Raw genomic sequence first — 25564 nt, 5'->3', positions numbered from 1 at the left:
ATGAAACAGAAGCGAAATAATCAGTTACAAATTCTAAATCTAAACCTTAAAACACACAAAGCTCCCACACATTTTAATTATTAGTTCGGTTCTGTGATATATTATTATTATGTTTAGTTAGTGGAGCTAGTATGTTTTTGCTTTGTGGAGCTATCGATAAGAATGGTTGAATGGTGCTGGAAATTATAACATCCCTAGCCTGATAAGACCCATAAATAGAGTATATTATTCATCGATCAGTAGTAAGATCGTACAACAGCGGAAACTATTCGATTGGTAGAACATTTAACACACCGCAAAAATTCGCGGTAAGCAGATTGACTTCCCCTAGAAAACCAACTTTAAATTGCAACACTATCATAAGCAATGATGAATCGGAATGACAGAATGAATGATTACATGGTCTCTATGGCAGACCTGAGCAATAATATTTTGCAAGTAGTGAGCCAGATCTTCGATGATAACACTTCCTTTGATGGCCAAAGGATCATGCACTTATACCACCTCATTTACAAGCAGTGCACGGAGCGCAATTGGAATGCTCCAGCCCAGAACAACGGGAGAACTCTTTACATTTTTCTAACCGACTTCCTGAAGGAGCGACTACAAAACTTAGCAATGGAAATTGAGAACCGATTCGACGGCGTCAAACCAATTCGACTGATTTCCCAATACGTAGAGCAATGGGTGCCGTATCAAAGGTCATGCGAGAAACTGGACCTAGCTTGCTACCACTTCAACCGCAACTGGGTGAAACAGGAGCGGTTTAAGGGGGACCAAGAAACTTATCCGATATATCGCTTGGCCATGATGAGCTGGAAGAAACTGGTCTTCGAGCCCAGCATCACGATTCTCACCGCTATTAGGCAGATTTTGAGTCAGATGCCCAGGGAAGACAGTAAATCATTGGTATACCAGGTGCTCCAATCCATTGTGGAACTGTACGCCAACGATGAGTACCAAGATGTGTCCTTGTCTTCCAGGATAGACAAAATTTTCATTGATAAGGTGATGGATTTCTACAAGTCAACGACGTTGCACGAATTCCAAAAGATCCTCGTATCCAATGACTACACCGATTTCAAGCATTTCCTTAAGTACGCATGCCTAGCCATGCCAGAAATTGAGAATGGGAAACAATTTAAGGCAATACTAAAAAGACACCTCGCTGCGAGGCTGCAGCAGACCATTAAATCATTGTCAGGCAAGGAATATATCAAAGCCATCTTGGGATTTCGTCAGGGTCCTTTGCAGCAGGCATTGCGGGAACACAAACGATTGGCGGACATCGTGGATGAGGTGTGCGCGGATGAAATGAACAGAGAGGGCCAGAAAATTTACCCCACTCGTCTGCTTGTCACATATGCCAACGAACTTATGACCAAAAGGCAGGAGTCCGAGGAAGCTATTATTGATGAACTTAAACAGATCGTTAAATGCGTGGAGTTTTTAAGCGATAAGGACACATTTATAGACATGTATTTGAAAGCACTTCGGATTCGACAAATCAATGAGACATCCACCTCGGACGGCGCTGAGTCCACAATGTTTTCCCTGCTGAATAAAAGGTTTGGAGACCTTGAAACTAGATGTCTATTGGTGCAGTTAAGAGATGTAGAACAGTCGAGGATCCAAAAAAGTCAGTTTGAAGACCTCTTGAATAGCAAGGGGATCAAGTTAGGATTCGATTTTCGTCCAAAATGCTTCATGAATAAGGGGGGTTTTGAGAATTTTAACCTCACGTTGCCCGACGAACTGCAGCAAGCTTGGGAGGAATTTCGTCTGTTTTACAAAAATAGCAATAAGTCACGAATTGTACAACTTAATAACGAATTATCCTCTGGCGAGATAACCTGTCATTTAAATCAGTCGGTCTTTCTTCTCGAGGTGAGCACTTTGCAAATGGCCGTTCTGATGCTATTCAATCGGCATGAACGATTCACGGAGCAGGAATTGGTGACTGCTTTGGGCGTCGATCTGGAGACCCTCCAAGAGGTGAGTGATAGGATATGTATAGACATTACTCTTGACTTACCTATAAAATTATTTTTTTCTTTTCTTTCAGGCATTGAAACAGATTAAGATTCTGGTTTATAGTGGACCATTTATAAAAGTAAACATGGACTTTACAAACCGGAAACGCCGACTTATCCTCAATAAGCGCCTGCTCACCAAAAGGAGAAAGATCGAAGAGAAAGGCGATGATTTGAAATTACGGCGAGACAAGCAAGTGGATGCTGCAATAGTGCGCATTATGAAAGGTAAAAAGGAACTGGAATACTCGCAATTAATTTCGCACGTGTATGAGGAGCTTAAAGATCGGATAAAGCCACAAGTGAGTTCTATCAAGGAAAGACTTGACGACCTGGTGAAGCGTGAATATTTGGAACGTTGTGATAATAATACCTACAGATATTTGTAGTATAGAAAAGGAAGGTAAACGTAAATTCTAAATTAAATTTGAGAATACCCCTTGATAAAATCTTGAAAGTGATTGTATAGAACTAAAATAGCTAAACGCTTAATACTGTTTCATCCTAGTCTAATTTGACCCATATCCGTTCTGAGGCATCAGTCTCGAAATCTGGGATTATTAATTCGCTTGTATAAAGGCGCTCAGCATGGTGATCCCTCAGGTGCTTCTCCAGGTGCGATTCGTTTGAGAAGGCAATGGGGCAATAGAGGCACAGACGTTGTTGATGCACACGCATTTCGTCGCGCTTCAGCATCCCCGCTCTTCGACGAGATATCTTCCACCTTGGAGTGGGTGAGTAGCTTAACTCGAAGTTGGGCTTGGTCCTGGGGGCTGTGGGTTTCGCTAAATCCAGTTCCGGTATGCTCTCGCCCTTTTGCCGTCTGACGTGGCTTCTATGGAGGGTAAGAGGAATGTTAAAACCAATCGTAAGTCACCCCTAGTCCTTACCATACTCACTTTAAGTGTACGACCAGCAAAGACTTGTAACGAAACTTTCGAGGGCAGATTTTGCAGCTGAATCGATCGGCATTAATGTCCCTGCATGTGTGAGATGAAAAGTTGTCGATGGGAAAAGCCTCCAAGCACTTAGAACACATTTTTGGCGGGCCAGCCAATTGATAGCTTATCTCTTCCTCGTCTTCTTCATTGTGCTCTTCCGCATTCGGATCCTCCAGGGCGAACTCCTCCTTAATCAGATCATTAGCATCTAGCATAACCACTGCAAGATAGAAGCGTTAGCAATTTAAACGTTTTATTTTCTGTTTTTAAGCTCACCCTCGTATAAGCCAGTCTGGGAATAAGATAAATTTGTGGGATCTTCCGTTTTTATGAAATTTTGAGATCTATCATTAATATGTTCTGTAATCTTTATCATTTGTTCTTTTGTATCTTCAGGGTCCGGTTCATGTTCGATGGTGTTTTGACACAGTGACTTTGTTTTTCTGGATTTTCTTCCCATATTTGTGCTCCTCCAGATTTTCTTATAAGCTTTATTTATTTATTTATTTACGTTTTTTGGACAGCTGATCGATCAGTCATTGCTTTTAAGGTGACCAGTTTTTGGACTATCGATCGTCATGAATCGGGCACCTATCGTTTCGATATCGATATTATTTAAAGGAACACTAAATCATCATTGGGTCATTATATTTTTGTAATGTAATGTAATTGGATAATAAAAAATAAAAAATAGTATCGTTGTGTTTGATTATAAAGTGATCTTTATTGGATTACACGGGTTTTTTTTTTTATATTTCATTTGGGTCTTAAATTAGCTAAAATTTAAATCTGTAAGGGTATGTTACCATCGGTTTTCTTTGTAAGGATCTTACATTCTTATAAGATATTTATATATAAATGAATATTCTTATAAATATAAATAACATTCTCTTGCTGAGTCGATGAAGTAGCCGAATGAGTACACTTTAGATATTGTATTTTTTTAGTCGAATAAAAAAACGTGATTTTTGAGAAAGATAAATTGCACATCGGGAAAAAAACATTTATCAATAAAAAAGAAAAATCCCTTGACCTATCAGTAAAATATAGATGCATATATGAGACACAAATCAGCAGAAGGTATTCCATTACATTCCTGCCGAACTAATCCGTTACCATGCGAGCTATTTGGTGCTCTCCTAGATCTCCTCGAGTTCCTTGTCGGTCTTTTTGCAGAATGAATCTAAGAGTTGGAACCCGAAGCTACTGGCAGGTGCCATGTTTATGGCGACGTCGCAGGGCCGTAAGCCGTAGTAGCTGTGGCTGAACTCTAAGGATATGCGATGAACCTCGGCGCAAAAGATGTGACTATAATTCAAACGATCGTGCATTATGTGCTGAAGCTGGACCATCTTGGCCAAGTATCTCATTTGACTGTGGGTCAGTGGACGAGCAGTGAAGTTCCGCTGCGACTCACAGGCTTTAGTCACCTTCTCCATGGGTAGTCCGAAGACAAGAGATATAGCCTCTGGCAAGGTGTACGGAATTCTTGTCTCGCTGATCAGGCATAGAGCCACAAAGGTATCAAAGATTCCTCCCAATGAGATGCGGTGCCTATGCAACAGATGATCGGCGATCCGGTGGCTGTAGTGGATTACCTTGCGCGGCTGATCCGCCTCCAGAATCTTGGCCAGTTCCAGAAATATCAAGCCAAGGGCCTTGATGTCGAAAATGTACGTTCCATTGCCCGTGGCTACCACCAAAATAGACGTGGGCTGATGTCGTCCGTAAAAACTGGGCTCCACCAGCAGCGATATGATCTTCTGATCCTTTATGTCCTTTAATGCCCTGTGGTATGTAGTATCCACCTGGTATATCAAAACAATTCGATCCAGTTGCTTCTCCAGGTTTTCCAGTTCTCTTTTACCGAAAGGGAAACAAATGATTTCCGGGAGACTGTCCAGAGCAGAGCTAAAGCTGTCGTTTCCATCGCTTTCGTTCATTGTAATTTGCCTTCAGTTACTTTAAATCACATTTTTAATAGAAACTAACCTTTTCGAATAATAAAAGCTTTGAAAAGAACAACAATGACAGCAACGCTATCGATATCATCGATTAGATTGGAATCGAGATGGTACAAGGCCAACAACTATGAACTATCAGAACTATCGATTACCTTCCGTACTTAGTAGATACACATTCCTCGTTTGGCTTACACACTCACCTCATTTAGCCATGTCACACACCACACTGAACAAATTAAACAAAAATCAATCGACTTCCCCGACTATCTATCAGATACCCGTTACTCAGCTAATAGAACGAAAGCGAAATTTCATAATTTTTCTGGGATATCGATATATATTATATGCGTAAGATGGGTCGTGGCAAAAAGTTTTTTGACAAATTACAAGATGCATAAAAAAATAAATTTATTTGAGTTAATGTTATTTTTCCTTTTAACACAGTCGGCTCGAATAACCAAATATAGCTAACGACTCCATGCGTATAAAATAATTCTAGGTTGTGTTTTTAAAAACAAGAAACAAGCATAATTTGACCTAATGTTTGAACTTTAGAATTAATTTTAGGTGGCTGTTTATAAAGCACTTGTATTCATATTTATTAACTATTAATAAGAAATAAATTTTTAAATTTTACTTCCAGGAAAATGTCAAAATGCTAATGTTACTTACTTGTTACTTCCTAACATTTATACTCTTAAGACGCCCATTGATTCGCCCATTGCTCAGCCAAGTTGAAAGGAGCTTTGCCTTACAGCTCACCTATAATTAAGGGGATAGATAATGGAACTGGACTGGTTGCCAGGATATTGATTCGCTTATGATTTGACCACAAATTAATCACTGACGATGCCCCAAGATTTGTAGCAGTCCGATCGATTTGCTAACGGCCAGCTCATGGCAGGGGCCAGTCTAAAGCGGTCATCACCGCAAAATGGAACAAATAAGTGCTTCTTCGCAAATCCGCACCTTTCGGTCCGGCTAATAATGAAACCCAAAGCGATTGCACTGCAAAAGGTTAATTGGTTTGTAAGCGCATTGGATGGGAAACGACGAATATAAAAAAGTGAAAGAAGATGGCGAAGGAGGTTTGCACACAATACTGGCCGTAATTCCAGGCAGCTGACTCAATCTAATTGGCGCACGCTGCGCATACTTAATGCGCTTAGATGCGGGCCCAGTGCTCCGCTTTCAACATTGCCATTTATATTGCCATTGGCGCTGCAGGAGCCGCTTTGGTCCTTGTAATTAAATCGCGGCCCAGGCAACTGCAACATCACCGAATTGAGCCGTTCAAAGGGCAAATCAGGTTTAATTTTAATGCCCTTGCTAAGTAAATTGAGTGTACCAAATAGATCGCATTTGCTTATCTTCTTTGGGCTGTTGGATCTGCAAATAAATGTAATTGCTGACTTTGATGTAGTTAATATATGCATACATATGTTTGCATACCTAGTGATTTAACCATAAATTTATAAATTGGAAGTCGGCCTAAAATATTTATCAAATTTGGTGATATAAAATAAAATAATACATAAAGTAAATAGTTAACTAAAAAATACATCTTATTTTAAGTTATAAATTACTTAGGTATAAACACGGCACATTACTAAACAGTGAAAACTATTGTCGAACAAAAAAATCTAAGAGGACAAGTTCCCTATTATAATTAATATCATAAACAGCATTTTTCCATTGAATAATGAGGCAAATAACCAGGACTTTGCTTCAAAGCTCCCTTTTTGTTTAGTTTGCGTTTTGTTTCCGCTTTGCGCGTTGTCAATTATTGTTGCATACTTTGCGGCGAACAATGCAAAGTGGTTAATGAGAATGGTGGTCCTCGGGTTTTACGGGCATTTGCGGGGTCTTTGGTTGGTGTTAGAGGCTAACAAGAAAATCCCTCTATGCCAACACGCGTACACCGTAATTAAGAGACACTCCACTCCATTCCGTTCATCGGGGACGAGGCCGTTGGCCCTGGGCCGATGGGAAAACAATGGATGAACACACGCCGGGCCCGGCTTTTCCCCTTGCCAAGCCTCGATGCTGACCCAATTAGTGGAGCCGGTCGGCATCCTTCCTTCGAATCTATCGGATCTTTCTAGTTGCCAGGCCCGTGGGTTGCCACGTTAATTAAATTAACACGTGTCAATTAATGTTGCCAGGCCGAGCGAAACGCATCTGGAAAAACCATTCACTTTGACGTTCGGCAGCGTCACCGGTACTGGTACCGGAATACGGTGCGTATGAGCGATCCCTGTCAACAATCAGTTGACGCAATTTCTCATATGCTAACACCGGTGATATAAGTTGTAGCCCAAAAATCCTTTTGATGATGTCCTGTCAAAGCGGTTCTGAGTTTTTATAACCAGTTTTTGGATTGTAAAAAATGGATTTTGAACCCGCTCTCCGTGTATTTTTTTCCCAATCACCTGCAGTACTCTGAAGAACATTTTAAAAATTTGTTAAATACAACCGTATACCATTAAATTTGAACATTTATATGAAGCAACTTTTCGGCTAGTTATGTTTAAACTTTAATATAATTCACATTTTACGAAGTTTAAAGGTTTTTAGTAAAAAGATTATAATGTCTATGTCTTTCAATCATTTAATTAATTTTGACCCTAAGCGGGAAAAATAAAGTCTTGTGGCTGTTTAAATTGAATTGTGAAAATGCTGTGGGCCGAAAACTAATCAATTAGCGTTGGTAAACTACAACTACAACAAAAACATTGGACGGTCTTCAGGTGAGATCTGAAATGACCGCGAGGAATTATACAAAAAAACTGAAAACAAAAATACCTAAATGTTATAAAAAATAAAAAATCTTTTAACTGTTCACCGTAAACACACAGCAAAGAAATACGATTTATGCAATCGTTTCGCCACAATCGATGGAAAATGCTATTTATTTAATATGCAGCCAAACAAAATCGCTGCCAAAAGCATATTTCACACCTAACAAGCTTACAAGCTATGTAGTATTATTGCTGTTGCCGGAAAGGCCGCAAAACCTCAAAATTTGTGTTACATTTGCAGGCCGCTGTGTCAGCGAATTGTAATACCCCTTTGCCACTCGCACATGTAGCTATTATTTCTTTCCCCATTTTTTTTTTGGCAGCACTTCGTTGGAGGTCCTGTGTGGCGGTTGGATTTTTTCCCCGTTTAATAGCATACTTCTGGGCGCGGCGCCAACCACCTGTGAGGAGGAAAAGGCAAGGGGCGGTGCGGTGCAATGGGTCTCAGGTGCGAAGTATCAGCGAGGCGTTATTATCGCCATTGCAGTTGTCCATAATGGTTTCGGCCATAAGCTCGGCTTGGCGCCCCGCAGGACAATTGTCCTCGCTTGCCGGCGGCAGAAACATTAACACGCATTTTTATCGCCCCGGCTTCCAATCCCATACCTCGGCGAATTCCGTCTGCAATGGCATTTAAATGTCCTGTGGGGGGAACCACTGCCATTAAAAAACCGATTTCCTTCATATTGCCATAATAGGGCTGGGAAAATTTCGATAATCTGCGGCCAAATCTGTTTATGTAATTGGTTAGTTGAATACAAAAGAAATCCATTCTTTCTTTCGTTTTCAGAAATAATAATTCAAATCCGGTAGCAAACTTTAGTTAAATAAGTCTTATAATAAGATGTGCTTATTTTAGTGCTTATTTTAAAAAATAATAATCATTGGAAGGATTTATGTTTCTAGTGTTTATATAAAGATGGATTTTATATCTAATTTTTTTATAAAGAAATCTAATAAACTGTAATAACTGTAAAAGAATTTTGAGTAGGTACTTATTATTTAGAAATGAGCACTTTATCTGATCAGCGGAGCATTGATATTCCAGTGATTTCATCCTTTTCATGGTAAGGAATTCTTCCAGGAGAGAGTCCTTTACATTTATAGTGCCCTCAATTTGCATTGTTTGCGTGTGCTTGGTCATATCCTACATCTTTTATCCCTTTTATAGACGGCATCGTGGGCATGTGCGGATGTAATTATGTGCAATATAAATGCTTAGTGGGGGAAATTATGATGCAATAACTTTTCACCCCACACGCAGCCACTTACATACATTGAAAATGCCAATCGAATGCCATCAAACACAAGCACACCCACACCCACAACAGCAACGCAAATATAAACATGAGTGTGTGTGTGTGTGTGGGTGTGCACATCCTTTGATCCCTTAAGCAACCAATGCGTATACTCAATTTTTATGGCTTGTCATTTGCTTGCTTCTTCTTGCCGCCCCTCTTCTTCGTTTTTAAAGCCGCACTCGACTTCGTCTGAAGCAGGAAATATGAAAAAGTCGCTGTGGGTCAAGGGGCGTGGCAAAAAAAAGTGGGAGGAAGTAGTACCACTGCTCGTATTTTCCTTTTCGGAATTTTCGGGCCTGCAATCTCAACATTTGTTTCGCCCACTTGGACGAAATTACGTAGCTTGAGACGCCCCACTTTCATTTTCCGCCTGTTTCTTATTTTACCAACACTTTACCCTCCTCTTTTCGTTTGAGCCACAGTATTGCCTGGATTTTGTGCCTTTCATTTGCGGCTTGGGGATTGTGTGTTTTATGCTAACCATAAGATTATCGTTGCATTTACTTGACAAACAGGTGGAATCAAGAGGGTCTTTCTTCTAGAACCATTTAAGCCGGCCCTCAGTGAAATAAAGTCGGAAATGCTTTTATCTTCATTGTATTTATTTCATAGTAATCCTAGTACAATAATTACTCATGAGAATCTTTTTAAATAAATTGTATATTATACGTTAGTACTCTTTTGTTATTATAAATTACTTAGAAAATAGGCTAATTTTTGGTACTTAAAAGCTGAAAAATTCTAATATCAAAAATGTGAAATCAAAATGCCTAAGCCATTTCGCACACATAGGAAAATTGTTCGAATTCAATAAAAGTGCCAGAGAAATATGAAAAATACTATTAATAGCGTTTGGTACATGGAAAGGTCCTCCCAGATAGGTCAGAAATTAATAAACGAAAACCAAAAATGCCCTAAGGGTTGGTTTTCCAGCCCACACAGACACACAAATCGACTTATCCTTAGAGAGCTTGTCTCCATATATGTGTGTGTGTGTGTTTGACTGACATCATTCAATTGCTTGGACTGGGATCTAAAAATTGAATCCAATTGCATAAACATTTTCGTCCCTAGGGGAGCTTAAGTTTGAGTTTTGGGGCAGACGTCTAATCAAATGAAATGAAAATTGTCATTTTCCAAGGGCTCTCAACTGGCCTAGCAACTCCCACTTTCATCGCAAGGACATTGGCCAATTGACTTTTGTTCTTCGTCGGGCAACTTAATATTCATGATTTATTTGCTTTTCTTATTTGCGCAGCACACCAAACGGTCCTTTGCCGTCCATTCACTTTGGCTGTGTAATGATAATTTAAACACATTTAATGCGATGTACTTAACCTGCCCCAGTCTTATGATTTTCCTTGTCCTCATTAAATAATTTGTCATTAATCATTTCTGCGGCCCGTTGAGAGCTTTGTGTTTTTTTGGTCGTATAATTTTCGCAGCTTTTTTTATGAGTGTGCCCCGTATCCTTAATACATTTAAAATCTTGAGCATTGACCAATTGTCAAGCGGCGAATTAATGAACATCTCTGTGATTTATGAATATCCTGTGTTTTCTGGGTTGCCTATTTGGCATTCATTTTGATATTCACAATTCCATTAATCAAAAAGGTTCGCGAAAGTTCTATATATTATTTCCCCACCTCTGAAAATCATTATGTTCATATACATTTTTCAAATATTATAATTAATACCTAGCACACATTTTCATTTTGATGCCCCATTTTAATGGTTTGCCGCCTAATAAAATATTTCCAGGAAAATTGGCAGGAATCTCAGCATAAAGGCGAAAATTTTAATTGCCGCATTCGGTTGGCAAACCTCAAGTGAATAAACCGAATCAAAAAGCTTGCATATTTCGGGAGCTTGGGGCAACATCTTTAAAATACTAAAGCATTCAGCTAAATTTTCCGAATGCCACAATCCAAAATGCGCAATAAAACTAAATGAGCCTGTGTCTCTACGATGCGGAGTGGTATCCTTGCAAATCCTGAGCAAATAAACCAAGGATGCCAACAAAGCAAATATTAACAATGCCAATAAAACCGGACAGCACTCTGTGGAGCGAGTACGAAATCTTCGAAATAAGTAATCATTATTACCATCAGTAAACAATGTATGCCGTCCTCAGAGAGCTATGTAAAAAATGCAATGGGACTATCAAACTAACAATAATACCAAGCACAACTCGGCTGAGATATGTTCTTGACCCATCGCCCAATGTCTGCCTATTAGTGCGGAAAACTATGTCCGGACATTAATGTGCGTGACCAAAGGATATTTAGTTGAGCTACTAAAGATGGCATCGTGATGGTATTGCGGTAAGGGCTGAAACTTAACATAATATATATATTTATCATGATTGGAAGAGATAAGTGCAAAAAACAGAAAAAGATTTTTGTGGTTCGTTGAAGTAGTTTTTTGCAACTTTAGGATATGAGGATAACTAAGCAAGACAAAATGAGGTCCTTTATTATGTACATATTATTGTAAGAAATTTTATTTGTAAAACTAAAATACTTAAATTAGTAATAAAGAGAATACTAAATGATATGTAACTCCCCTTTAGTTGAAGTATATATTTTCGATTTGAAAAGTTAACATTAATTAGGCACCTGATTGTGTATAAATAATCTGATAGAACTTGCTTGTCCTTTTCACTAATCTCTAATAATGCTCATCACCAATAAAAGGAACAATCGGGACGCCCACAAAACAAGGATAATCACTGGCAGACTTAATGGCATTTTTATGTTGGCCTAAAGGATTTTTAACTGCCGGCCTGGTCGTGTGGGAGGACAGGTGAAATACAAATTAGACGAGAATTAACACCAACTTCCGACGGAGAGTGACAAGTCGGGAAATTGATGATGGCCCTGGGCATACAAGTCGGCCTAAGTTAATTACTTTTGTGTCCTCAAGTCTGGCATTTCAGATTTAATTCATGATTGCCCAGGTGAAAGCCGATTTTCTCTGGCTCCTCATGTGTGCTTTTCATGGAAAGCTAAGGAAGCTAAGGTTAATGCTATGCATTCTCCGGTGTCCCTGTGTTCGCTGCAGATGTAATTAGGGACGGCATTTTGGTCCAAGCAGACATACATAAATCATTGTTGTGGCTGATCCTCCAAACATCTGCATAATTACACTTTCAGTTCGTGTTGCAGATCCAATGTGCCATGACTTCTGTTTGCCCCACCATTTTATTAAACAGCACTCTGGCCTGCCGACACGCCACATTCAAATGCCGCAGCCACGGTGCTGTTGCTTTTCGCTTTTCCGATTTCCCAGCTGCGCCAGCTGCAGACAGCCAACTATTAAAGCGCACTTCAGAGCAAAACCGCCGGCGGTATGTCCGACTATCCTTCGGTTTCCTTTCGGGAGTGCTTAAAATTTCAGCTACGTGCGCGATCTACGTGCAAACCACACCTGGCCCCAAACAAAGGGGGTCAAAAGACGAGAGAGACAATGGGCAACCAGCCAGCTGCAATAAGTGGGTAAGAGGCCAGCCCGGGAGCACCGAGAATCCAATGTAATTTAATGTTTCATTTCTACACATTTGGCCGCCTTGGCATATACGTTATATTATCCAGCACACGTTGCCCAGCACGCGATGCCAACGTGACGCTTTCGCGTAACCTGGTAACTAGTGTTCTTTTAGCCTCAATAGAGTTGGCATAAATATAATGCAAGTACACCTGCCCATATATATTACGTTATAATCGCAATTTATAGATTTATGAGATTTCAAAGGGAAATTACGCGCAATTACTTATTAAAAATACTGCTAAATATACCCTTTTACTATATTTATTTCTTTGTAGATCTAAGAATGTATTTTACATGAATATTGACAGAGTTATTGCTTGGAAATTCCTTTAAAAATCATTTTTATAAAACGGTTTTGAAGGTTTTAAAATTAAACTACATTGAATTACATTGAATTCGGCTTTTAAAGTAAAAATTATTATATTTAATAATGTTGTTTTTATTATACTTTTATATATACTATATATTATACTATTATTTTATATATTATATTTATATAGTGCACATTTTTTAATTTTAAAACAAACTCTACTCACGAAACCATCTCTGTTTCGGGCTTAGAATTCCGAGCAAGTAACGTTAGAGGCTAGAGGCCAAGTTAAAGTTTTGTCCTCGTCGCCTTCATCAAGTGTTTCTACACGCCCCGTGCAATTAAGGTAATTAGCGTTACGTTGCCATTGCTCTTTCCTGTTGTTGCCACATACATATGGTATTGTTGCTGTGGCTTACATTCAATTTGTTGTTGTTTCGATTTTTGTTTGGCGCTCTGCTCACATGCAAAGCTGCTTTCATGTTTGCCATTGGCAAGCAGCAAACCTCGAAAAGCCAAAAACGCCAACGCAATCAGACATTACGTTTTATTTTATTTTATTTCATTTCATTTGATATTTCACTCATTTTTCCAACTGTCGCGTGTTTTGGTAAATATGTATGTTTATATATATATATATATATTGTTGTTATTTACCAACGTTATGAATTAAGTCGCGACATCAAATCAGAGCAAAAATGCAAAGAGGGGCACAGGGGTCTGTTTAAATTTGCAAAAATCAAACAATTTGACTGCGAATTGGAATATTTAATTAGTTGATTTATTGGGGTATAGCATGTTTTGCTGTTCTCGGTTTGCCTTGATTTTCCCTCGAGGTTTTGGTTTTGCGTTTTCCCAAGAATTTTTTGATTGCCATAATTAAGTAAATAAGCAACACCCGATTCGCTTTAATTTGCCAGATAGGGACGAAAAAAGATTTTCGTGGCTTAAGAGCATCTTTAAATTAGCTTCATTTAACTGAATCCGATAGTCCTTACAGTTGGAATTATATTTAGACACACAAGGACCTTGCAGCATATGTGGCTCAGTTACTGTTGCACACAGATCTAGTCAGTTGTAATAGCAGTTGTTGCCTTTGTTGCCGCTGTTTATGCATATTTAACACCCTTGAGCTATTATTGCGCGATTAAGCGGAAGAATTTAGCCAAGCTACGCATTGTCATTGCAGCTCGAGTCGTCGGGGTCGTTGCGCACCAAAGTATGCTATATTAAAAGTTACAGTGGGCGAAATGGCAAGAAAGGTCTCAATTTTCAAATATATGGCTTAAAATTGTCATTTTTTTTTGTAATTTTATATGGTTTTTTTCATTAACTTAAAAATATATAAAAACAATTCCAACAACTCCAGTGTGTAAAATAAATTTAAAATACCTTACTTATCTTGCTTAGCCATCCATATACACTTATTTCAATTGCTAGCTTTAAAAACTATAGTAAACTTTAATGGGGTAGACGAATTACTTTACATTTTGCAAAATGTATACACTTCCTTACAGAAGCCATGCGCCAAAATCGGAGTAACATCCAGAGGGACATCGAAAATAGGCCACGATTGTCTTGGTATCCTGGAAAACTACGTCTTGTGCCACGTGAATAGCGAGTGCGCGATGAGCAGGTAAACCGTTGCGAGAAAAATACTGGTCAGCATCATGGGAAAGCCGTAGATGAAGAACTGCACAAAGGAGATCTTATAGCCATACTGGTGGGCGATTGCCGCTGCGACAACATTGGCCGAAGCCCCGATCAGTGTGCCATTACCACCGAAACAGGCGCCGTATGACAAGGCCCAAATGAGGGGCGTCAATGGAACGCTGATGGCATCGTTACGGTGCAACTCAATGTTCAGTCTCAGCAGCATCGTGGTCACCGGGACATTGCCGACAAAGGCCGACAGGATGGCGGACAGCCAGATGATTATCAGGATGGCCACTGTCGTCTGATAATGGTCCTCGACGCTCATGATCACCTTGACTGTGAGGTCACACAGCCAGCGAATGAAGCCCAATTTATCCACCGCCTCAGTGAGCACGAATAGAGCGGCCAGAAAGAGCAGCGCTGACCATTCGACCTGGTCAAGTATCGCTTCGATGTCGTTCATCTTGGCCAGAATCAAGAGCAGGAAGGCGGCCAAAATTGCCACCCAACCCAATGTGGCACCGTGCATAAAGGGCAGCGAGTGCAACAGGAAAAAGATGATCACAAAACACAGCGTGAAGAGGCACTTGATCAGCAGCGTCTTGTCCCGAATGCGATGATGTGCCTCCAAATGGGCCAGGGTCTGAAAATAGTTTTCGGCCGGCTTCAGTAACTGACGTCCCGTCGGCTGTTGTCTGCGCATTTCTTCTGCCCGAGCCGTAATATCCGCACTCGATCGCCGTCTAGTGTTCTCCCGCTCAGCTGCCAGCTCAAGTTGTTGGTCCTCCAGTTTAAACAAAGATTTCCTCATGGTCACATACATGACAGCATAGCCCGCTACAGCCGCTATTATAACGCCAGGCAACATGTGAATGGTGAAATCGAGGAAATCCACTCCGGCGGCGACCACCTCCGCATTGGTGGCAATGATCACATTGGGTGGATCTCCCACTGGAGTGAGGGTTCCACCGATATTTGAGTACATCACCACCACTATCAGGACAAGTGGCGTCTGCACGGCCATGGCTTCACACAAACGGATCGCAATGGGCGCCATCAGAAGCAGCATGGTCACATTATCGAGCATGCAGGACATGATGGCGGTAATTGAGCTGAGCAGCAGGAGCATTGGCCAGGGATTACCCTTGGATATTCGGTACGCCAACACAGCCATCCAGTCAAATACGCCCGTCTCGGACATTATGGCCACAAGTATCATCATACCGAGGAGCAGTATCAGAGTCTCAAAATCAATCCAGGAGATTATTGTTTCCAGAGTCGGTCGATTTCCCAGCGCCGTTAGAATCGCTATCCCAGTGGTGGCCATCATGAGAGCAGCGAATGTACGATCCGTAAGCTCGAAGACGATCAGTATATACAAACCGATCAGCAGCAGAGTGGCATAGAGAACACCATTTTCCGTTACCAAAGGATACACCGATACCACCATCAGCAGCGACACCGGCTCCTCGCTTCTGCTCTCCAGCGAAATCACCGCCTGGGCGTTAGTAACCTCCGAGATCTCAACGGTTTTGGACGTCTTCGTGAAAGTCTCACTCTGCTCGACCAGATAGACAATCCAGATATCCGAGCTCCAGAATGTGGTGTTCAATTCCGAATCCCGCCACTCCACGCGGACACCCACATTGGGCGTCTCCATGATCACGCTTTGATGCTTCTGCAATTGCACATCGATGGGACCCTTCAGCGTTATCTCAGTCGCATCATGAGGCACGGACAGCCGGCGGAGCACAGTCTCGTTGGGCAACACAGTGACCACCGATGTCAAGTCCGGCGTGGTGGCGTTCCGAACCAGAATGTAAGTAAAGAAGGCCCAAATCAGCAGCAGCGCACCTATCTTTATGATCTTGAAGATGAATCGCCCAACGGAGATTGTCTCCGGCTCATCCAAGTAGTTCGGTTCAGGTTGTTCAGGCATCCGTAGTCTACGGGGAATGCTCGATTGGTGCGACGAAGGCCATGCCTGGCGCACTCCGTCTATTTGGCTCAAATCTGCTACACGAAAAATATCACTCAGGAATTTCATTTGAAAGGTACGTCTAAGTAAATCCTCTAAAATTTTGAATATAAGAAAAAGTGGTTAAAATGTGTTGATATTTACCAAAAAGTAATTGCGACCAGTTTTAAAAATCTTCATATTTTCCATAAGTAAATAGTATATTTACACAGGATGAATATATATTTGAAATATGATATAATTTGAATAATATGAATATTTGGCAACTGATTTTGATCTGGAACGGATTTGAAAACTTCATGAATATTAGCATAGAGGCTGCACAATATTCAATGGAAATATTGAATTTTACAGATTCAGTATAAAAGTACAACTTGAAACTTTACTAACTACTAGCAATTAACAAATTAAATTTATTACTGCAACACTCTTACCATAGTATAATCCTTTTTTGAGGGAAATTTATACCAAAACATGAATCATTTTCAAGCATTTTTGAACAGAATGTTTCCACAGTGCATCCCATGCTGGGTAGGACGTGCTTTGAGCAGAAGTAAAGTGTCGCTTGAGCCTTTTTAAATATAGAGTAACCCCATATACGGCTGCCCTGAAACCCTCGCATAGCTGCAGCCATAATACCCACCATTGCCAAGCCACTGGCCCCCGGAATCCTGAATCCTGCATCCTGCGCCCTGCACCCATGCCCCCTGCCCCCTGTCCCCATCGTCTCCCCAAAGGACCATTGTCAACTGACAATGCGCCGCTGGCAGATGTGTTGATAGTTTCAAGGAGTGTTGAGAGGAGCAGGAGGAGGAGTTGCAGCAGGGGATTGGAATGGGTGGCTCGGCTGCTTGGGCTGTTGCCAGTTGAATGCAAATATTAATAGCGCAAATTTTGTGCCGCACTACAAGGCTGAGAATGTTTATGTATGCCAGGGCCAAAAGGAGCAAGTGTGTATATGTGTGAGCCCTCGCCTGTTTTACCATTTTAAATGCAGAAATTGCAGCTCGAGTCCATCCTTTCAGTGTATTTATTTCGCTCAGCTCACGTTTGTTGCATACAAATCAAATTTATTTGCCACTTTGTTTACATTCACTCTTACACTAGCCTGGAATTGGTTTGTTTGTATTTTTAATTTGAGTGCAGCAAACATTTTCGATTGATTTTGTTTCCCCGTGCTCTTTTTTTGTTTTTTTTTTTGTTATTTGTATCCACGATACACATGCAACGCGTGGAGAACCAATATTTGCTCTATCTCTAGAGAATGGGTGGGAAGAAGTGGGGTGGGGGTGTGAGAACTCTATTAAATTGATTCGTGTTTTAATGGAATTGGGATACGGCGAGCGGGGCATGTTGTCTTAGCCATTAATTGAAAACTGCTGATTGCATAATGAACGCAGGGACAGGGCCAGATTCATTTATTCACAAATAAGCAATGTGATTAAAAAAAATAAGCACATCATTCTATTGTTTTTTTTTTATTTGTGCCCTTCTAAATGCACTTAATCCACTTAGTTCATTGCACTTAATGGCATCGGGTGAAGTATCTTTAATTATGCTCACTCAACCCCAAATGCATTTCCCTTTCTATTTTTAATTTCTCGTTTCGCTCTGTGGGCAAATGAGCATTATTAAGGAGACCGAGCTGGTCAAGTGCAGGATAATGAAAATGCTTAATAAGGCGTTGGTGAGGAACAAATGTTGGCTCCTCCATAAAGTTTAATTAGAGAGACAGGCGGTTGACAGAGTCAGCATATGGAAATGAAATGAAAAGCAAGGGTCACCAAGTCGATGGTGGATTTTATTAAAATTTTACTCTAGCACTCAGCTCCATATGTTGTCAACTAAGAATTTGAGTCGGACCCATTACACGGGTCTTTTTAAATCTAATAAAAAATTGTAATATAAGAAGTACATGCTGAATTAATTTTAAAACATATTTATAGCCAGTTACTAATACAAGAAATTGGACTTTCGTATTGAGAGTATAATAAATTATAACACATATCATTGGTCTATTGCATATAGTTCAGTGTAATTCATTACCCGCTTCATTTAGTTTCAGTCTAGAGCAACGCAATCAAATGGAAAACCATGGCCACACCTTGACTTGACCTGTGGTGCGGTGATCTGATTAAATTTGGGCTACCCAATGCGATAATTATGACACCTCAACACACACACATTCACTACATACACACGCTTCCTTTCTAGGGTGGACCTTCTAGAGCGGAAGCTAAAATGAAGTCTGGCCTAATTAAATTAAATTTTCACTGGGTGTTTTCGTAAACTTCTTACTATTCATTTTATTCGTTAACAATTAAGGTCCAGTTCATTTTATCTGTCACTACTATGGTCCACTCTATAGCTCACTTTCGAAGGACTCTGGCTAAGCTGAGCCAAGCAAAGGGTCGTTTGAATTATTGCGCAATCAGCGCATTAAATAATTAAGTGCTTAATTAAATAGGGATACGAACGCAGAATGGAGCGATCCAGAGGTAAGCAAGTAATTTTTCCATTGTATTACATTTCTGTGGCCAGTGTATGCATACAAATCGGAAGGAAGGTTTTGGTCCTGAACCAGTTATTTGTCTTCATTTATCCATGCCCATCACGTGCAACCCCAAAACTCGTAATGAAAACTAAATGGTAGCGCCATTGACTTGGCCTGTTGCATGCTGGGCATAATTAACTATTCGATTACCAAGCCAATTGCTGCACTTAGTTGTTACCGAGTTGATTGCGTTATTGAGTCCGAAAAGGATTAAAAGGATCAGAAACAAGAGTAATTGGTTACGTATTAGGTGAACTTAAAAGGTGAAATGTTACTCTTTAAGATTTTCAGCCTAGAAATGTTATATTAAAGTAACTAACTAGTATCTTTTCGAATTTAATTTTTTTGCATGAGGCAAAAAGTTGTGCTATTTAAGCTCACCGATCTTGTTTCCGGTTTAAATAGCATTTCTTACTTCCGCTTTTCGCCGCCGCTTTAATATTAAATTAGCCTAGTTAGCTGGAAGTAAAAATAGGGCTTCCTAATGAATCCATTAACAATCATTAGCCGAGGAACACTCCCATTGCGAATAACTTCGGCAAGCCTTTAGCACATTTACTTCAATTAGTGAGGAGCCTGCATCGCGCCTTAACCCTGCCCCTTCCCCTTCCCCGATCCTTGCCCAACCTCCCAGTGGGCTAAGAGCAGCCCAGCAGACATACCAAAACAAGGCTCTCTAGATACAGTTGTGTATGTTGTGTAATTACACAAATGCATTTATGTTTCATACTAAACAAGATACAATGTGCAGACGTTTTGTATTTGTGTAGCCATTCAGACGTAGAACAAAGCAACAAACGGATGCATGGCGAAATGGGGGAAAGTCGAAAGTAGTAAGGGGCTGGGTGTCGGTGGGTGGTGGTGGGTTAAGTAAAAGTAGAAAAGTAAATGCATACTATACGTGTGGAAAAATCTCAAATAAATATGTGTATGTGCCAGCAGTTTTCGAGCTATTCAAGCGCGTTGTTGCTTTCGGGTAAACATAAAAGTACCTCTTAGATTCATCCGATGAACTGCACACATTTATCCGATGAACTTAACTAATATTCATTACAAATGAATACAAATGAATTCATTGAATAATTTATATAATTATATATATATAATTATATTAATTATATATAATTTATATTATATTTAAATAATTTTCTCATTCTTTTTTAAATTTTACCGAGTGTACCAGACTTCCCCGATTAAATGAATGGGTAGCGGGCATACAAACATAATCAGTGGCATTTCATTTGGCTGCATCAGCACAATGCGATTCGCAGCTCAGACTTAATTAAAATTTCATTGTGTGGCCCGGATTTGACTGCTTCTGTTATTTCACGTTTCTGCGTATTTTTGTGCCCAGTGTCTAAATCCCATTCAGATTTCACCCTTCGTTTGCTGTCGCCATTGTTTTGGCAGAAATGCGTTTTAACTTGGCCCATGGCATTCGCAGGGCTCACTGTATGCGTGCGATATGGTTGAGAGCCGCACTTGAGACGGCGTTGACAAAAGTCAAGCTGTTAACCTTGCCAAAAGCGGTCGACATTTGTGCAGTGCAGTTTGAAACTCTGACTTTCGCTTTCTACAACCAATTGTCTTTGTGCCGTAATTAGCAGCAGCAGTGGCAACTGCAGCAAAGTGGGCTACAATAATTTGCATGGAAAGCGTTAAGAAGAGAAGAGTTGAAAACTGCCTGGTAATTGCCGCTGTTCGGGGGGCTAGCCAAAATGACTTGGGCCACTAATTTGCCAAATTGCTCAAATAATTGGCCAGCATGATGTATTTCAGTTTAAATTAAACGTCACCGCTACCAAGCCAACATAGAACCATCGTGTTCCAGCCACAAGCCAACTGCAATTGGCAGCATTTTTCTGTATCCTTCCCCATTTCAGCGGAGTGTTTCGTTTCTCGCATACTTCTGCCAAAACGAGTCCTTACAAAATTTGGTATAAAGTATATATAAAATATATTTTATCAAATATATATATATATATATTTTTAGCAATCACAAAACAACAAAAATAATTACACCATTATTTTTAGAGAATATAACTGCCTTTTTTAATTTCTAAGTAATCATATTTACTCTACAATGTGTAATTCAGTATTAGAAAATTATTATAATATAAAACATGTGAATTTTTAAAGTCGTGCATACACCACAAAAAACATGATTTTGCTATATATATGTTATATATATATATATTTTACTTCATATTCCGCAGGCCCATCAATTTCAACACTAAAGAGTGTTCATAGCTTAGTATATTTTTATTTGAAAAAAATTTTTATTTCCGCTCAGTTTTTCAATGGTTTGTGGCTCACTTTTTGCGATGTATTTTCCCCTTTTACTTTGCTGGCACACATAATTTGGCCAATTAAGCGCGTTTATGTGAAAAAATTCACAAAGCTGGCAGTTAAATTGCCTTGGATTTAAAGAGAATCGCCATAAAAAGAGCACATAGAACATGTTCTTTTATAAAATCAATAATATTAATAATAATAATAAATGGCGAAAAAATTTGCCAATGGCTGAGTGGAATTTTTATGCCTTGAAGGACGTCATCGATATAGACATAAATTCCTGAAGACTTTATAGGCAGTTGATTTGCTTGCTTTTTTCCAACCTAAGGATCTTGTGCCTTTTGTATTTACGGCATCATGAGTAATCATTTATCATCGATTGGACTCGAGTGGATGTGGATTCGTTAACGACGAAGTAAAGCGCCATGATGGAGCATATATTTCTGTTCACTTCCAATTAAGGTCATCGATTTCGTTACGAGTTCGATTTAAGTTCCGAAACAAAAAACTAAATTTAATCACTAAAATTTATCCGTTCTCACTGGACTCTTATATATATCTATCTTTTCTCATTGAGGAAGCAGCCAGCTAAACTTTCTCGATTTGACAAACTACACGACTTACGCCCACCGAAATCGATCAAATGAAAATGATTGATTGACATATCATTTCATTTCGACAACAACTGATTTGACAGCCGGTTATGTGCGAATTTGAAAAGCGCATTGAGGACAACATATATATGGGCAAATTGTCAACCAATTAGTCTTAAAAAGTCGTTGAAGTTTAGCAGGATTTGCGAACTTGTGATTGGGTTATTGACTTATGACATGAGTGCTCTCATTTCCATGGGCACTCGTAGTCACCCCGCAAGTGTGCACATTATTTGCATTCGCAGTCGGATGACTTAAGTGCTGTCAGTTAACCGAACGGAATGCTAATTTAGACTAGAAATATTTCTCTCGGAGACCATCATGAGTTTTCCTAGACTAATTCCAGCTCAAAAATACACCCACAAAAATACACCGTAAGAAGTCAGAAACAATAAGTGTAAATATTACGTAAGCTGAATGGCATACCTTTAGAATCGACTCTTATTACTTTTTGGCATAAATGTTTAAAAATCACTTCAATGAATTTACTTCTGATATTTAAATTGTCAATGATGCATATTTTGTTAGCTCATTCATTTATTACTTTTTAATTAAACTCAATATGTATCTTTGAATATTGATTTCCATTTTTATTGCTCAACTTTGGTAGTCGACATCAGTAAATAGTAAATACTTGGAACATATTTTAGCAGCTTGAAATGGCTTCGGTTCGGCTTGCTTGGAATTTTTCCATATCAGAAATTGAAATGGCCATTTCCCAACCCATTTGAATTTTCGTTTCCCCTTTGAATTTTCCACTAGATGTTCACCTTTTGATCTCAGTCGCCAAATAAAACTTGCTGGAATTTCCCTAAACTATTTGCAAGAAAGATATTTTTGCGCATTTCTCATGCTCGTCTCATTGTGGCCAAATTGAATTTTGCGGCCAACTTTGTGTTCTGGCCTTTGTTTGAAAGCTTTTGTGGTCAAATTGATATGTCAGTGACCTGGACCCATATCAAAATGAAGTTCGACACGCGTCGTTGACCGAGTCGGAAAAGTTGGAGAAGGCAAATTAGTTTCTGAGATTGTAAAAGTAAAAATGCTAGCAGGATTATTAATAATTTGGCAGGCTTAGCTTGACTTAGCTGCGTTTTGGCCCAACTTAATTAGCAATTCATTTAGTTACAGCTGCAACCCTTTTCTAATGCGCCTTAATCCAAAATCCTTACACAATTTCCTTTTTCATTTAATGCCAAATCTTCAGTGTCCTTGAAGCCAAATAAAAGCGGCCAAAGAAGAGAACAAAAAATTAACTCGTGGGCTGGCTAAAAAGTTTAAATTGAAGTACTTGGGCACAGTTCAAAACTTTTTCCCCCAAATTGCTCGACAGCTCAGTTCTCTTAACGAATATTACAACAAAATCATCTCAGAATGTCCACGATTTTTGGGTCCAATTTTCAGTTGGCTTCTGCTGCTTTCAGTTTCATTTGGCTCCTGAACAAAAAAGCTTGACAACTTTGTGCCAGTTCAAAGTGCAAAATAAATGTACGAAACAGAACTTTCTCTGCTATTTTCAGCTCATTTGGATGCTACTTGGACGAGTTTCCGATTTTAATCTTAGTTATATTAAGCAGCTTTTTGTATGCAGAACTCTGCACTTTGATGCCATTTAGCAAAACATAATTGTAATTGTCAATGAACGAAATGAATGAAAACAGAACAAACAGTAGCTTTTAAACTACACATATTTACAATTAACCAACTTCACAGTTATAAATGTTATAAATAAAACGAATTTTTGTTATCCTATTTATTTGTCTTAATTTGTAAATAACTTTATTCATTTCAATCCGTTCGTTGTCATTAAAGCAGCTGTATAAGTTTGCTCGTATTTATGACTTAACTCAAAACAAATCCAGTAATACTCAATTGGCTGGCACAACTTTTTTAATCGTGGTTAACCTTGACAAGTAGTGAGTACCGGTTACAGCCTTCGAAAGGTCAAACAGTTCAGGGATTTACCGCAGAGTTTTCGCCTTCTCTCAATTAATTAAAAATGCATTTCAATTCCAGCACTGACCTGGCCCTGACTGCCTGAAAGTAAGATCCCTCGATTCCAGGTTGGCAGGATTGTGAGAAGTAAACTGTGAAATTGAAGCGAATCCTTGATGGACGGATGCTGATGCCGGTTAACCCTTGAGCATCCAGCGAAGGCTTTAACAAGTAGTAATTAATCAAGCTCCGAAGTCTGCCACAGCACAAGATAATGGAATGGTCTGCTTTCTCCGAAGTCAGCCAAGTGAAAGTTGTGAGAAAAGTAAAAAAGATTACGCGCTTCATGCAAAAGAAGAAACCCACATAAAAACTTAAAGAAACGGAGAAATTCCCTTTTGTAAGAAAGTAAATACTATAAAATTACTAAAGTAATTATTTAAGGAAATAATATTATAAATATAATATTTATGATGATACAAAAACATATTGAAGGAACATACTAAAAAATTTCCCTCGCAAAGAAGTGGGTACATTTGAAAGAACAGACATAATTTTTATCAAAAATGAATTGAAAATAAATCTTTATCAAATTTAAATTTCGAACATTGCGAAGTTCTATAACATTTTTGCTCCTTTCAGCCAAATGTGTCCTTATCCTTATACACAATTTATTGCAAACTTTATGGTTTTCGCTTTAAGTGGGATCTAAAACGCCCAGATTCGTTGGCTGCATTTGTTGTAAAGCTCTGGCTGGGTAAACAAACGACAATGCATCACGTCAACACGACTGTAGTTTGCGCCTCGGCACTAAACAAATTTTATTTGCGCACACACATATCGAGATGCGAGTTGCGAAAGTTTTTGCCTCGTCCCGAGGCTATGGTAAAAGTGGTGGTGCGGAGGTATGGATGGGAATGGGAAAAACTGCATGTTTGCGATTTTCATCGTCTACAAGCTTATTAAGGACTGGCAACAGCATCATTCCCCGCATTTTCCCCGGAAAAGCAGTGCTCCTGATCTCACTGGGTTATCGGTTGGGGAGGATGGGAAAGCCGGCTCTGTCTGCTGGCATCCGGGTATACTTAAGTCAAATAGTCGAACTGTCAAGCAGCATGCCGATATATGTTTTGGCGTTGACTTGGCTCACTTACTTTAATGATTTTATCTGTCAGTCTGCAGTGCACTTTTCCGTACGACGGGGCGTATGCTCAATTTTTCGCACTGCGATTGAAATGAATCGAGTCTTCCGCTCTGCACACATGTGCCATTTCGCCCAGAGCTGCTATCACATTGCCCTCGTTATTTATTTATTAAATTTTTGCGATACCCTCGCCGGCAAGCCAATTGACATTTCACATTTATTACCCACTTGTTTCGCTCAGTTTTATGGAAAAATGAAATTTCCCCAAACATCACGAAAATACATTCATGTTGTTGCCACCACAGAGCCCCACAAACGTTTATGAATAGCAAAAATTATTCACGCTTTCGCCCGCCATATATATATGAATCAAGAGATGTGGCTGAGAATTTCGGAGTGAATTTTAAAATGTTTTGCATTTCGTGAAAGCAGGCTAATTGGATAAAATCC

General features: G+C 39.5%; 4 protein-coding genes across 6 annotated transcripts; 1 reads left to right on the top strand and 3 right to left on the bottom strand.

Moving 5' to 3' along the window:
* The first annotated feature begins 16 nt into the window (after positions 1-16).
* LOC6605519 (cullin-1) lies at positions 17-3455 on the top strand. Of its 2 annotated transcripts, XM_032719825.1 has the most exons (3): positions 17-1995; positions 2066-2436; positions 3371-3455. In XM_032719825.1, the coding sequence occupies exons 1-2, from the start codon at positions 367-369 to the stop codon at positions 2420-2422; spliced, it is 1986 nt and encodes a 661-aa protein (XP_032575716.1). In that variant the 5' UTR covers positions 17-366; the 3' UTR covers positions 2423-2436; positions 3371-3455. The 2 variants fall into 2 exon arrangements, with proteins under 2 accessions (XP_032575716.1, XP_032575715.1); XM_032719824.1 differs by lacking the exon at positions 3371-3455 and having other exon boundaries at positions 2066-2437.
* On the bottom strand, positions 2455-3523 carry LOC6605518 (zinc finger protein 888). Of its 2 annotated transcripts, none has more exons than XM_032719826.1 (3): positions 3251-3523; positions 2944-3194; positions 2455-2868 (listed from the first exon to the last, which is right to left on the bottom strand). In XM_032719826.1, exons 1-3 carry the CDS (start codon positions 3432-3434, stop codon positions 2617-2619), a joined length of 687 nt encoding a protein of 228 aa, XP_032575717.1. In that variant the 5' UTR covers positions 3435-3523; the 3' UTR covers positions 2455-2616. The 2 variants fall into 2 exon arrangements, with proteins under 2 accessions (XP_032575717.1, XP_002030351.2); XM_002030315.2 differs by having other exon boundaries at positions 2933-3194; positions 3251-3520.
* Positions 3524-3670: 147 nt separating this feature from the next.
* On the bottom strand, positions 3671-5003 carry LOC6605517 (protein Exd1 homolog). Its single transcript, XM_002030314.2, has one exon. It carries the CDS (start codon positions 4915-4917, stop codon positions 4114-4116), a length of 804 nt encoding a protein of 267 aa, XP_002030350.1. The 5' UTR covers positions 4918-5003; the 3' UTR covers positions 3671-4113.
* A 9329-nt stretch (positions 5004-14332) lies between these two features.
* Positions 14333-16648, bottom strand: LOC6605516 (P protein). Its single transcript, XM_002030313.2, has one exon. The coding sequence runs from the start codon at positions 16600-16602 to the stop codon at positions 14494-14496; it is 2109 nt and encodes a 702-aa protein (XP_002030349.2). The 5' UTR covers positions 16603-16648; the 3' UTR covers positions 14333-14493.
* Positions 16649-25564: the final 8916 nt, after the last annotated feature.

The sequence above is a fragment of the Drosophila sechellia genome, chromosome 3L (assembly GCF_004382195.2).
Source record: "Drosophila sechellia strain sech25 chromosome 3L, ASM438219v1, whole genome shotgun sequence".
NCBI lineage: Eukaryota > Metazoa > Arthropoda > Insecta > Diptera > Drosophilidae > Drosophila > Drosophila sechellia.
This window is presented reverse-complemented; position numbering and strand designations above follow the sequence as displayed.

Excerpts from the sequence above, each read along its gene's own strand:
- LOC6605518 (XM_002030315.2), bottom strand. The coding sequence starts at position 3,434 with ATGGGAAGAAAATCCAGAAAAACAAAGTCACTGTGTCAAAACACCATC. Across the intron at positions 3,195-3,250 it reads CCAGACTGGCTTATACGAGG|TGGTTATGCTAGATGCTAAT; the intron begins GTGAGCTTAAAA and ends TCTATCTTGCAG. Across the intron at positions 2,869-2,932 it reads TTGCTGGTCGTACACTTAAA|AAGCCACGTCAGACGGCAAA; the intron begins GTGAGTATGGTA and ends TACCCTCCATAG.
- LOC6605519 (XM_032719825.1), top strand. The coding sequence starts at position 367 with ATGATGAATCGGAATGACAGAATGAATGATTACATGGTCTCTATGGCA. Across the intron at positions 1,996-2,065 it reads ATCTGGAGACCCTCCAAGAG|GCATTGAAACAGATTAAGAT; the intron begins GTGAGTGATAGG and ends CTTTTCTTTCAG.
- LOC6605516 (XM_002030313.2), bottom strand. The coding sequence starts at position 16,602 with ATGAAATTCCTGAGTGATATTTTTCGTGTAGCAGATTTGAGCCAAATA.
- LOC6605517 (XM_002030314.2), bottom strand. The coding sequence starts at position 4,917 with ATGAACGAAAGCGATGGAAACGACAGCTTTAGCTCTGCTCTGGACAGT.